Source organism: Callionymus lyra, chromosome 4 (genome assembly GCF_982586985.1).
Source record: "Callionymus lyra chromosome 4, fCalLyr1.hap1.1, whole genome shotgun sequence".
In the NCBI taxonomy this organism is placed as follows: domain Eukaryota; kingdom Metazoa; phylum Chordata; class Actinopteri; order Syngnathiformes; family Callionymidae; genus Callionymus; species Callionymus lyra.
Genome location: NC_141821.1, coordinates 36092458 through 36107235, shown reverse-complemented (window position 1 = coordinate 36107235; position 14778 = coordinate 36092458). Strand labels below are relative to the sequence as shown.

Sequence of the window (14778 nt, the reverse complement as noted above, 5' to 3'; positions counted from 1 at the left end):
AGCCCAAAACCATCTACCACACCAACCCTTAACCCAACGTCATCGACCACACCAATTGTTAGTCCAACACCAATGACTATAACAACAATTAGCCCAACGCCATCAACCACACCAACCGTTAGCCAAATGCCATCGACCACACCGAAATATAGCCCAACAACATCGACAATACCAACTGTTATCCCAACACCGTCAACTACACCAACCATTAGCCCAACATCGTTGACTACTCCAACCATTAGCCCAATACCAATGACTATAACAACAATTAGCCCAACGCCATCAACCACACCAACCGTTAGCCAAATGCCATCGACCACACCGAAATATAGCCCAACAACATCGACAATACGAACTGTTATCCCAACACAGTCAACTACACCAACCACTAGCCCAACACTGTTGACTACTCCAACCATTAGCCCAACACCAACGACTACACCAACCATTAGCCCAACGCAATCAACCACACCAACTGTTAGCCCAAAACCATCTACCACATCAACCGTTAGCCTAAAACCATCAACCACACCAACCATTAGCCCAACATCATCGACTACTCCAACCATTAGCCCATCACCAACGACTACACCAACCATTAGCCCAACACCATCAACTACAAAAATTGTTAGCCCAACATCATCGACTGCACCAACTGTTAGTAGAAAACCATCGATTACACAAACTGTTAGCCCCACACCATCGACCACACCAACTGTTAGCCCAACACCGTCAACAATACCAACTGTTAGCCCAAAACCATCGACCACACCAACTGTTAGTCCAACACCATCAACAATACCAACTGTTAGCCCAACACCGTCAACTACCCCAACCATTAGCCCAGCATCATCGACTACTCAAACCATTAGCCCATCACCGACGACTACACAAACGATAAGCCCAACACCATCAACTACAAAAATTGTTAGCCCAACACCATCGACTTACACAACCGCTAGCCCAACACCATTAACTACAACAACTGTAAGCCAAAAACCATCGACTACACAAACTGTTAGCCCAACATCATCGACTACTCCAACCATTAGCACAAAACCATCTACCACACCAGCAATTAGCACAACGCCATCAACCACACCAACTGTTAGCCCAAAACCATCTACCACACCAACCCTTAGCCCAACGTCATCGACCACACCAATTGTTAGTCCAACACCAATGACTATAACAACAATTAGCCCAACGCCATCAACCACACCAACCGTTAGCCAAATGCCATCGACCAAACCGAAATATAGCCCAACAACATCGACAATACCAACTGTTATCCCAACACCGTCAACTACACCAACCATTAGCCCAGCATCGTTGACTACTCCAACCATTAGCCCAACACCAATGACTATAACAACAATTAGCCCAACGCCATCGACCACACCAACCGTTAGCCAAATGCCATCGACCACACCGAAATATAGCCCAACAACATCGACAATACAAACTGTTATCCCAACACAGTCAACTACACCAACCACTAGCCCAACACTGTTGACTACTCCAACCATTAGCCCAACACCAACGACTACACCAACCATTAGCCCAACGCAATCAACCACACCAACTGTTAGCCCAAAACCATCTACCACATCAACCGTTAGCCTAAAACCATCAACCACACCAACCATTAGCCCAACATCATCGACTACTCCAACCATTAGCCCATCACCAACGACTACACCAACCATTAGCCCAACACCATCAACTACAAAAATTGTTAGCCCAACACCATCGACTTCTCCAACCGCTAGCCCAACACCATTAACTACAACAACTGTAAGCCAAAAACCATCAACTATACAAACTGTTAGCCCAACATCATCGACTACTCCAACCATTAGCACAAAACCATCTACCACACCAGCAATTAGCACAACGCCATCAACCACACAAACTGTTAGCCCAAAACCATCTACCACACCAACCGTTAGCCCAACGCCATCGACCACACCAATTGTTAGTCCAACAACTTCGGCAATACCAACTGTTATCCCAACACCGTCAATTACACCAACCATTAGCCCAACATCATTGACTACTCCAACCATTAGCCCAACACCAATGACTATAACAACAATTAGCCCAACGCCATCAACCACACCAACTGTTAGCCTCACACCCTCGACCACACCTACCATTAGCCCAAAACCATCGACGACACCAACTGTTAGCCCCACGCAATCGATCACACCATCTGTTAGTACAACATCATCGAGTACTCCAACTGTTAGCATAACACCATCTACTACACTAACTGTAAGCCTAAAACCATCGACTACACTGACTGTTAGCCAAACATCATCGACTACTCCAACCATTAGCCCATCACCAAAGACTACACCAACCATAAGCCCAACACCATCAACTACACAAACTGTTAGCCCCACACCATCGACCACACAAACCGTTAGCCCAACGCAATCGGCCACACATTCTGTTATCCCAACGCCATTAACTACACCAACTGTTAGCATAACACCATCAATTACACTAACTGTTAGCCTAAAACCATCGACTACGCCAACTGTTAGCCCAAAACCATCTACCACACCAACTGTTAGCCCAACACCATCGACAATACAAACTGTTAGCCCTACACCGTCAACTCTACCAACCATTAGCCCAACATCATCGACTACTCCAACCATTAGCCCATCACCAATGAGTACACCGACCATTAGCCCAACACCATCAACTACAAAAATTGTTAGCCCAACACCATCGACTTCTCCAACTGGTAGCCCAACACCATTAACTACACCAACTGTAAGCCCAAAACCATCAACTACACCAACTGTTAGCCTAACATCATCAACAACACCGACTGTTAGCCAAACATCATCGACTACTCCAACCGTTAGCCCATCACCAACAACTACACCAACCATTAGCCCAACACCATCAACTACACAAACTGTTAGCCCCACACGATTGACCACACCAACCGTTAGCCCGACGCAATCGACCACACATACTGTTATCCCAACGCCATCAACTACACCAACAATTAGCCTAACACCATCAACTACACCGACTGTTAGCCCAACACCATCCACAAAACCAAAAGTTAGCCCAAGACCATCGATTACTCCAACTATTTGCCCAAAACCCTCAACTACAACTGTTATTCCAACAGCATCAAGTACACCAACTGTTAGCTCCACAGAATCGACCACACCAACCGTTAGCCCAACGCAATCGACCACACCAACTGTTATCCTAACACCATCATCTACATCAACTGTAAGAGGAAGAACACCGGCAGTTACAGCTTCTAAAGAAAGCACAACATCAGTAACGGCAGCAGTCACATTAGCTGGCGTAAGCACACCAGCTCTAACTGCAACAGGAGGAGGCACACTATCAAATACAGCATTAGTTACATTAGTAGGAGGGAGCACGCCAGCAGTTACAGTCACAGAAGGAACGACACCAGAATTTACTGCAGCAGTAGGAAGCACACCAACAGTTACAGCTGCTAGAGAAAGCACACCAGCAGTGACAGCTGCGGCAGCAGTCACAGCAGGAGGAGAAAGCACACCAGCAGTTAGATCAGCAGGAGGAAGCACACCAGCAACAAGAAGACGCACACCAGTAGTAACTGCAACAGGAAGAAGCACACCAGCAGTTACAGCAGCAGGAGAAGGTACACCAGTAATTACGGCAGCAGAAGGCAGCACACCAGCTGTCACAGCAGCAGGAGGAATCACACAAACAAATTCCGCAACAGGAGGAAGCACACCAGCAATCACAGCAGTAGGAGAAGGCACACCAGCAGTTACAGAAGCAGGAGGTACCACACCAGCAGTTACAGCTGCTAGAGAAAGCACACCAGCAATTACAGCAGCAATCACAGCAGAAGGAGGAAGCACACCAGAAGTTATAGCATCAGAAGGCAGCACACCAGCAGTCACAGCAGCAGGAGGAATCACACAAACATCTACCGCGACAGGAGGAAGCACACCATCAGTGTTAGCAGCAGAAGGAAGCACACCAGCAATCACAGCACTAGGAGGAAGCACACCAGCAGTTACAGTAGCTGAAGGAAGCACATCAGCAGTTACATCAGCAGGAGGAAGCACACCAGAAGTTACAGTTGTTCGAGAAAGCACACCAGCAGTTACAGAAGCAGGAGGTAGCACACCATCAGTTACAGCTGCTAGAGAAAGCACAGCAGCAGTTACAGCAGCAGTCACAGCAGGAGGAGGAAGCACACTAGCTGTCACAGCAGCAGGAGGAAGCACACCAGCAAATACAGCTGCTCGAGGAAGCACAGCAGCAGGAAGGAGCACACCAGGAATCACACCAACAGTTACAGAAGCAGTAGGCAGCACACCAGCAGTTACAGGTGCTAAAGAAAGCACACCAGCAGTTACAGAAGCAGTCACTGCAAGAGGAGGAAGCACACTAGCTGTCACAGCAGCAGGAGGAAGCACACCAGCAGTTACAGATGCTCGAGGAAGCACACTAGCTGTCACAGCAGCAGGAGGAATCATACAAACAATTCCCGCAACAGGAGGAAGCACAGCAGCAGGAAGAAGCACACCAGCAATCACAGCATTAGGAGGAAGCACACCAGCAGTCACAGCAGCAGGAGGTAGCACACAAACATCTACCGCAACAGGAGGAAGCACACCATCAGTGACAGCAGCAGAAGGAAGCACACCAGCAATCACAGCACTAGGAGGAAGCACACCAGCAGTTACAGTAGCTGAAGGAAGCACATCAGCAGTTACATCAGCAGGAGGAAGCACACCAGAAGTTACAGTTGTTAGAGAAAGCACACCAGCAGTTACAGAAGCAGGAGGTAGCACACCATCAGTTACAGCTGCGAGAGAAAGCACTCCAGCAGTTACAGCAGCAGTCACAGCAGGAGGAGGAAGCACACTAGCTGTCACAGCAGCAGGAGGAAGCACACCAGCAATTACAGATGCTCGAGGAAGCACAGAAGCAGTAAGTAGCACACCAGCAGTTACAGGTGCTAAAGAAAGCACACCAGCAGTTACAGCAGCAGTCACAGCAGCAGGAGGAAGCACACCAGCAGTTACAGACGCTCGAGGAAGCACACTAGCTGTCACAGCAGCAGGAGGAATCAAACAAACAATTCCCGCAACAGGAGGAAGCACACCGGCAATCACAGCAGTAGGAGGAAGCACGCCAGCAGTTACAGAAGCAGGAGGTAGCACACCAGCAGTTACAGCTGCTAGAGAAAGCACACCGGCAGTTACAGCAGCAGTCACAGCAGGAGGAGGAAGCACACTAGCTGTCACAGCAGCAGGAGGAAGCACACCAGCAATCATAGCCGCTCGAGGAAGCACACTAACTGTCACAGCAGCAGGAGGAATTACACAAGAAATTCCGGCAACAGGAGGAAGCACAGCAGCAGGAAGAAGCACACCAGCAATCACAGCAGTAGGAGGAAGCACACCAGCAGTTACAGCAGCAGTCACAGCAGGAGGAGGAAGCACACTAACTGTCACAGCAGCAGGAGGAATCACACAAGAAATTCCAGCAACAGGAGGAAGTACAGCAGCAGGAAGGAGCACACCAGAAATCAAAGCAGTAGGAGGAAGCACACTATCAACGCCATCAACTGTTAGCCCCACACCCTTGACCACACTTTCCATTAGCCCAAAGCCATCGACTAAATCCACTGTTAGCCCAACCCTATTGAGCACAAAAACTATTAGTCCAACATCCTTGAATACAGCAACTGTTAGCCCAACACCATTGACTACACCAGCATTTAGCCAAACAACCTCGACTACACCAACTATTAGCACAACACCATCAACTAGTCAAGCTGTAAGCCCAACACCATCGACCAAACAAACAAATACCGCAACAGGAGTAAGCACACCAGCAGTTACGGCAGCAGTCACAGCAGCAGGAGAAAGTCCACTAGCACTAACAGCAGCTGGTGAAAGTACACTTGCAGTCACAGCAGCAGGAGGAAGCACATCAGCACTTACAGAAGCAGGAGGTAGCACACCAGCAGTTACAGCTGCTAGAGAAAGCACACCAGCAGTTACAGCTGCTAGAGGAAGCACACCAGCAGTTACAGCCACACGAGGAAGCACACTAGCTGTCACAGCGGCAGGAGGAATAACACAAACAATTCCTGCAACAGGAGGAAGCACAGCAGCAGGAAGAAGCACACCAGCAATCACAGCATTAGGAGGAATCACACCAGCAGTTATAACATCAGAAGGCAGCACACCAGCTGTCACAGCAGCAGGAGGAATCAAACAAACAATTACTGCAACAGTTGGAAGCACACCATCAGTGTTAGCAGCAGGAGGAAGCACACAAGCAATCACAGCAGTAGGAGAAAGCACACCAGCAGTTACAGTCGCCGGAGGAAGAACACCGGCAGTTACAGCTTCTAAAGAAAGCACAACATCAGTAACGGCAGCAGTCACATTAGCTGGCATAAGCACACCAGCTCTAACTGCAACAGGAGGAGGCACACTATCAAATACAGCATTAGTTACATTAGTAGGAGGGAGCACACCAGCAGTTACAGCCGCAGAAGGAACGACACCAGAATTTACTGCAGCAGTAGGAAGCACACCAACAGTTACAGCTGCTAGAGAAAGCACACCAGCAGTTACAGCTGCGGCAGCAGTCACAGCAGGAGGAGAAAGCACACCAGCAGTTACATCAGCAGGAGGAAGCACACCAACAACAAGAAGACGCACACCAGTAGTAACTGCAACAGGAAGAAGCACACCAGCAGTTACAGCAGCAGGAGAAGGTACACCAGTAATTACGGCAGCAGAAGGCAGCACACCAGCTGTCACAGCAGCAGGAGGAATCACACAAACAATTACCGCAGTAGGAGGAAGCAGACCAGCAGTTACAGAAGCAGGTGGTAGCACACCAGCAGTTATAGTTGCTAGAGAAAGCACACTAGCAGTCACAGCAGCACTCACGGCAGGAGGAGGAAGCACACAAACAAATTCCGCAACAGGAGGAAGCACACGAGCAATCACAGCAGTAGGAGAAGGCACACCAGCAGTTACAGAAGCAGGAGGTAGCACACCAGCAGTTACAGCTGCTAGAGAAAGCACACCAGCAATTACAGCAGCAATCACAGCAGAAGGAGGAAGCACAACAGAAGTTATAGCATCAGAAGGCAGCACACCAGCAGTCACAGCAGCAGGAGGAATCACACAAACATCTACCGCGACAGGAGGAAGCACACCATCAGTGACAGCAGCAGAAGGAAGCACACCAGCAATCACAGCACTAGGAGGCAGCACACCAGCAGTTATAGTAGCTGAAGGAAGCACATCACCAGTTACATCAGCAGGAGGAAGCACACCAGAAGTTACAGTTGCAGGAGGTAGCACACCATCAGTTACTGCTGCTAGAGAAAGCACAGCAGCAGTTACAGCAGCGGTCACAGCAGGAGGAGGAAGCACACTAGCTGTCACAGAAGCAGGAGGAAGCACACCAGCAATTACAGCTGCTCGAGGAAGCACAGCAGCAGGAAGGAGCACACCAGCAATCACACCAACAGTTACAGAAGCAGTAGGTAGCACACCAGCAGTTACAGTTGCTAAAGAAAGCACACCAGTAGTTACAGCAGCAGTCACTGCAGGAGGAGGAAGCACACTAGCTGTCACAGCAGCAGGAGGAAGCACACCAGTAGTTACAGAGGCTCGAGGAAGCACACTAGCTGCCACAGCAGGAGGAGGAATCACACCAGCAATCACAGAAGTAGGAGGAAGCACACCAACAGTTACAGAAGCAGGAGGTAGCACACAAACATCTACCGCAACAGGAGGAAGCACACCATCAGTGACAGCAGCAGAAGGAAGCACACCAGCAATCACAGCACTAGGAGGAAGCACACCAGCAGTTACAGTAGCTGAGGGAATCACATCAGCAGCTACATCAGCAGGAGGAAGCACACCAGAAGTTACAGTTGTTAGAGAAAGCACACCAGCAGTTACAGAAGCAGGAGGTAGCACACCATCAGTTACAGCTGCTACAGAAAGCACACCAGCAGTTACAGCAGCAGTCACAGCAGGAGGAGGAAACACACTAGCTGTCACAGCAGTAGGAGGAAGCACACCAGCAATTACAGCTGCTCGAGCAAGCACAGCAGCAGGAAGGAGCACACCAGCAATCACACCAACAGTTACAGAAGCAGTAGGTAGCACACCAGCAGTTACAGGTGCTAAAGAAAGCACACCAGCAGTTACAGCAGCAGTCACTGCAGGAGGAGGAAGCACACTAGCTGTCACAGCAGCAGGAGGAAGCACACCAGCAGTTACAGATGCTCAAGGAAGCACACTAGCTGTCACAGCAGCAGGAGGAATCACACAAACAATTCCTGCAACAGGAGGAAGCACAGCAGCAGGAAGAAGCACACCAGCAATCACAGCAGTAGGAGGAAGCACACCAGCAGTTACAGAAGCAGGAGGTAGCACACCAGCAGTTACAGCTGCTAGAGAAAGCACACCAGCAGTTACAGCAGCATTCACAGCAGGAGGAGGAAGCACACTTGCTGTCACAGCAGCAGGAGGAATCACACAAGAAATTCCGGCAACAGGAGGAAGCACAGCAGCAGGAAGAAGCACACCAGCACTCACAGCAGTAGGAGGAAGCACACCAGCAGTTACAGAAGCAGGAGGTAGCACACCAGCAGTTACAGCTGCTAGAGAAAGCACACCAGCAGTTACAGCAGCAGTCACAACAGGAGGAGGAAGCACACTAGCTGTCACAGCAGCAGGAGGAAGCACACCAGCAATCACAGCCGCTCGAGGAAGCACACTGACTGTCACAGCAGCAGGAGGAATCACACAAGAAATTCCGGCAACAGGAGGAAGCACAGCAGCAGGAAGGAGCACACCAGCAATCACAGCATTAGGAGGAATCACACCAGCAGTTATAACATCAGAAGGCAGCACACCAGCTGTCACAGCAGCAGGAGGAATCATACAAACAATAACCTCAACAGTTGGAACCACACAATCAGTGTTAGCAGCAGGAGGAAGCACACCAGCAATCACAGCAGTAGGAGAAAGCACACCAGCAGTTACAGTAGCCAGAGGAAGTACACCTGCAGTTACAGCTTCTAAAGAAAGCACAACATCAGTTACGGCAGCAGTCACATTAGCTGGTGTAAGCACACCAGCTCTAACTGCAACAGGAGGAGGCACACTATCAAATACAGCATTAGTTACATTAGTAGGAGGGAGCACACCAGCAATCACAGCATTAGGAGGAAGCACACCAGCAGTTACAGAAGCAGGAGCTAGCACACCAGCAGTTACAGCTGTTAAAGAAAGCACACCAGCAGTTACAGCAGCAGTCACTGCAGGAGGAGCAAGCACACTAGCTGTCACAGCAGAAGGAGGAAGCACACCAGCAATTACAGACACTCGAGGAAGCACACTAGCTGTCACAGCAGCAGGAGGAATCACACAAACAATTACCGCAACAGGAGGAAGCACAGCAGTAGGAAGAAGCACACCAGCAATCACAGCATTAGGAGGAATCACACCAGCAGTTATAACATCAGAAGGCAGCACAGCAGCTGTCACAGCAGCAGGAGGAATCACACAAACAATTACCGCAACAGTTGGAAGCACACCATCAGTGTTTGCAGTAGGAGGAAGCACACCAGCAATCACAGCAGTAGGAGAAAGCACACCAGCAGTTACAGTAGCTGGAGGAAGTACACCGGAAGTTACAGCTGCTAAAGAAACCACAACATCAGTTACGGCAGCAGTCACATTAGCTGGCGTAAGCACACCAGCTCTAAGTGCAACAGGAGGAGGCACACTATCAGCAGTAGAAGTTACATTAGTAGGAGGGAGCACACCAGCAGTTACAGCCGCAGAAGGAACGACACCAGAATTTACTGCAGCAGTAGGAAGCATACCAACAGTTACAGCTGCTAGGGAAAGCACACCAGCAGTTACGGCAGCAGTCACAGCAGGAGGAGAAAGCACACCAGCAGTTACAGCAGCAGTTACAGCAGCAGGAGGAAGTACACCAGTAACTACAGCAGCAGAAGGCAGCACACCAGCTGTCACAGCAGCAGGAGGAATCACACAAACAATTACCGCAATAGGAGGAAGCACATCAGCAGTTACATCAGCAGGAGGAAGCACAACCACAGGAGTTTTGACAACAAAAAGAAGAACAACAGCTATGGCAAAAACAACAACAGTCACATCTGCAATGACAACAAAAACCACAGTGGGTGTTCTCCAGGTTAGTGAAACAGTATTCTTTATGTTGGAATGATCCACAGTTGTAAAATTATTTTTTTCTTTTTCTAGGATCCTGTGGATTCAGCAAGTTGTGGAAGTGGTCATTTCTGTGCATCTGAACCTGCTTCATGTAACCCTTCAGAAATAGAAACTTGCCATTTTTTTTCAGCACAGCCAGGAAATGGAAATGGAAAATCTTGTGTTTCTTTATCGGGTCAAAGTTCAGGCTACATAGCTTGTAGTTTTTCGCCTGACCTAGTAATTGTAAGTGCTGATGGAGAGAGAGCATGTTGTCAATCATGATGTCAGTTTTTAAATGTGGTTGACATTCCCTCTTTTCACAGGGTGGTAACGACCCCACATATGTTTGTGCCAATAAGAATGGAAAATTCAAATTCTTAACTGCACGTTCTAACAACGGCAAGCTTAAGCAAACTAAGGTCAGCCCTCTTAATCTTAAGATTTGTCTTTTGAGATACATATTTGGATCCTCTACAATGCCGATCAGTCCTGTTTTAACAATAATTTATTTATTTTTAGTTGAATGCCGACTCTGTGAAAGGGAATATTAATGGAATGAAAATCCAGTGTACATTTTGTCTTATTGTACCATTCGGAAGATTAAGAACCATTGGCAATGTCTCAGTTCATTTAATAAACGGACCCTATAATGCAGGTAAGGTTGACAATTGAACTGAAATGTACATTTTATAAGCTTTTTTACATTTTCCCTTTCATTTCTTGATTCAGATACTGATGAATTGGGAACCCCGGTTCCTAAGCTGATAACTCCCATCGTAAACGTGGAAAATGTGAATACAACTGCCACCAACATCCTGAAAACCAACACCACTGTTAGTCCTGCTTCACAAACAACTGTCCAGAAAAAGACAACCACCGTTGGTTCTGCTCCACACACAACTGCCCACAAAACAACAAGCCACGCCACAACTCGGCACCAGTCACTCACACAAGGTAAGGACACCACTGCAAAATATTCAGTAGATTAAAAAGAGCGTTTTTACATTTTTTTCTCTCTCTCTCTGCAGCTCTCCTCATCACAGTGGGTTTGTTGAGCCTGTCCATGCTATAAGGAACAGACGAACATGAAGATATTTCATGCTTATATACTTTAAATATAAAATACAAATAATATACACTGACCATAGCCACACTTGTTGCGTAAATCTTTTCCTTACTTATATTTTAATATGGACAAAAAAGTGTAGGATGAAGAGAAAACATGTGTTCTTTGTTCTATTATGTTAAATTACTCTTTCATTCTTGTGAGTGTATAATGTAGAATTGAAATTTCAGTTTTCTCCTATTGTTTTGTGAGTCGAGTACAACACATGTCGTACAAATAAAGATATAATATTTTCCGTCTCTTTTCTGGACAACACTTATTATACTCAAAGATTTAACAAATGTGGATCCAGACCTTTACAACAACAATAGCAATGAAACATCACCGTCACATAAGTAGTAGTAGTAGTACTAGAAACAAAACATACTTGATGGTGTTCAAGGACCTGCAATGAAAATCTTTGTCTTTTTCCTAAAGTGCACAAATATGAACTAGAAATCCACCACACCGAGCAGCTAATTTGTTTTACCCAATATTGACAACCTACATTTTATCACTATGGTTACACACCTTTTTTGGCATATCTACAGCAGCATTAACAATCCTTTCCAAGTTAACTAAATGGGACAGCAGGTGGCATTAGTGTGGCCAAACTCACTTCTACAACACACACAACAAAGATCACGAAAGTTGTTTTTGCTGTCTTCCATTATTCTAATTATCTGTTCCATGTCTCAATATAAACGTTTGCACAAAACAATACTCAACACATTCTTAGATTCGTAGGGCAGTCTCCCTTCCTCATTGGCCACCATGGACTCCTTCTTCACTATCACCCCAAGAGCTGTGTTGACAGGAGCTGCAAAGGAGATACCTGGAAGCACCTTTGGTTTCCAGATTCAATCGTTTCCCAGATGCATTCTTAACTGCATTTTTCAGAGAACCTTAAGATGAATCCAAAGAAGCTTTGTGAGAGGCTCTAAGTGGTTCCTGCCAAACACCATGGTTGTAAAACTGAATCAACCAATGTCAGGCAAAACAACCTCCCACATTTTTGTCAATGTATATGTCACCCACAGCGCACATGCAGACTTTGGCAACGTCTTTATTTACAGTAGCAGTGTAACCTCTCTGGAGAAGGTTTACCAGAGTTCAATTACATCTGTTGCCTTGATATCTGTAAAAGGCCACAGGGTTGTTATGTTTTCATGTATAGTGTAGATCATTTGGTTCAATTATTGAATTGATTTATTTCTCCAGCTCGATCTTAGATTGACAATAACCTTACAAACGCTACACTTGTACAGGTTGCCAGGTACTGCTTTCAGCTACACTTCCCAAGTATTTTTGAAGTTGCTATCTGAAGCGTGTTGGAGTAGAACTGCAATATTTTAAGTTAGCTATCATTATATTTGATACTTATAAAGTGTTGACAATTTGAAGGTTTTAAAAGGCAATCTTACATTATTAAGGACAATTATTCATGAATTTTAATACCTTCCAATACTTTATTTTTAGGGTTTCCTGGATTGGTGGTGCAATGTTGGTAATCCATATGCATTACAAAACATCCTTCCAAATGTGTCATAAATAAGTGAAGATATGTTCAACGGAAAATCATCAAAAACACAAGGATATGATTTGGAACTTCCCAAATCCCAAAATATTGATCTGGGGCCTGATGTACTAAGGGGTCATACGCACAAAAAACGCATGGACATACCTTTCAACATCAAAGTTCATATATAACAATTAGGAAAAGAACGTTAAAAAGTTTGGACTTCCCGGGGGGTGGCGTAGGTCCTTATTTACTGCTCAGATGAATGCCTCACTAGTCATGTTGAGATGTTCACATCAGAGTTACTTTAACAATCAATATTGATCAATAATAAACACACACACACAAGTGTTTGTAGTTACAAGTGGATATTTAATTATTCACAAACTTATAGATATGGTGTCATTCACCAATCTGATGATCTGTATTATTAAGACAACATAGATTGTTTTATACTGACTATTTTAATCCACTATTTCATGCTATTCAGAAAAAATGTAAATGAGTTATGAGTTTCTTTTTATAATATAACGAACAAGATGTTTGCGTCTGATGGCTTCAAGTCTTCGAGAATCACAGATTTTCTTGTGGAACAGATGGATAGATGGATAGATAGATACTTTATTCAATTCATCTCCTTAGAGAAATTCACATCAGTCTCATCAAACTGAAGCTGCAGAATGAAAGCAGCTGGAGCCAGTTTCCCTAATGTGATCACGTAATTGGCGCGATTTCCTTAAAAAACACACTTATATAAATACACAGTTTAAGATGTTTCAAATAAGCCCATGATCGTCTCTGTAAATAAAGTTTTCGCATTAATAATAATTTACACCGGAGCTCGTCTACACTAATTTAAATGTAAGTATGTGATCCATGTCAGAAATGATTAATATGAATGAATATAAACTGTTAACCACTTAAAATTTATGTTTTAATTAGTTTTTTTTGATTATGGGGAAAAGTGAAGGACTCTGGTTCATTTAAATATTATTTAAATATCTAAATGAGGGCGTGGAAAGGGACAAACAATTCTACTTTGATCAGGATTTACAAGGAAAAGTGGTTCCACTTCTTGGTGCTAGCCCTCTGTCATAAGAATGTAAGTGATCAAAATGTTTGTCCCTCACATGTCGGTGCCTCGTGACTGATAAAACCACATACCATGACGTTTAATCCACAAACTGTAAATGGTTCTTGTCTTTCTCCTGCCAACCGAAGGTCAACCCCCGCCAGCGCGTGTGCCCTCTCTAATCAACGTTCATCGTATCTGTAAACCTGTTCCAGCCTGGTTGTGGCTGACGTAGCTGTGAAACTAAATAAAGAAGTGTGAGGGAGACACAGATCGTTGGTGTTCACTGAGATTGTTTGAGCGTGGTCTCTACGGTCTGAGTGTCTCCCCTCGCGAGTAACAAGTTTTGACTCTGGTTGTTTTTCACTCTGTCCAGGCATCGAGAACTTAACAAATTTTCCCAACACCCTCTAACCGCTTCGCTATTGGTTTATCCTCGAGGCCCTGCCTCGTCTCTGAGAAAGCTCAATGGACTCCCCTCAAGAGTGGGGAGGGCAGCCGGTTCAGGGTTTGGTGTTCCGGAGTGCCATGGAACAGCACGTCACGGCGCCATTATGCACCAAGGTTTTCTCTCTATCCTGGGATCCTGCGGGGTGGCAGAACAACCGCCCCTGATGACATGACAGGTGTGAAGAACCAGTTTCAAGATCAGGATCTCTGGTTCTCCTATAATCAGATGTCAGTGAGACTGGCTCAAACAGCTGTGTTAACTTTCGCTTCTGTGTTGACATCTGTGTGGGTCCAGTGGGTTTCATCAGCTGATGAGGTAAGATTATAGAAACTCATTATGCTGACGTTGACCGTAAGC

General features: G+C 46.0%; 2 protein-coding genes across 2 annotated transcripts; both read left to right on the top strand.

The window, feature by feature from the left end:
• The first annotated feature begins 72 nt into the window (after window positions 1–72).
• On the top strand, window positions 73–5669 carry LOC148082813 (uncharacterized). Its single transcript, XM_087790241.1, has 3 exons — window positions 73–458; window positions 1083–5433; window positions 5652–5669. Exons 1-3 carry the CDS (start codon window positions 73–75, stop codon window positions 5667–5669), a joined length of 4755 nt encoding a protein of 1584 aa, XP_087646367.1.
• On the top strand, window positions 5307–11639 carry LOC148082812 (uncharacterized). The gene is made up of 6 exons (XM_087790066.1): window positions 5307–10254; window positions 10323–10517; window positions 10598–10693; window positions 10794–10929; window positions 11004–11228; window positions 11303–11639. The coding sequence occupies exons 1-6, from the start codon at window positions 10192–10194 to the stop codon at window positions 11344–11346; spliced, it is 759 nt and encodes a 252-aa protein (XP_087646192.1). The 5' UTR covers window positions 5307–10191; the 3' UTR covers window positions 11347–11639.
• The last annotated feature ends 3139 nt before the right edge of the window (window positions 11640–14778 follow it).

Coding starts and splice junctions, on each gene's coding strand:
- LOC148082812 (XM_087790066.1), top strand. CDS start 10,192: ATGGCAAAAACAACAACAGTCACATCTGCAATGACAACAAAAACCACA. Junction 10,255..10,322: donor CCACAGTGGGTGTTCTCCAG/GTTAGTGAAACA, acceptor TTCTTTTTCTAG/GATCCTGTGGATTCAGCAAG. Junction 10,930..11,003: donor AAACGGACCCTATAATGCAG/GTAAGGTTGACA, acceptor TTCTTGATTCAG/ATACTGATGAATTGGGAACC.
- LOC148082813 (XM_087790241.1), top strand. CDS start 73: ATGACTATAACAACAATTAGCCCAACGCCATCAACCACACCAACCGTT. Junction 459..1,082: donor ACACCAACCATTAGCCCAAC/GCAATCAACCAC, acceptor ACCAGCAATTAG/CACAACGCCATCAACCACAC.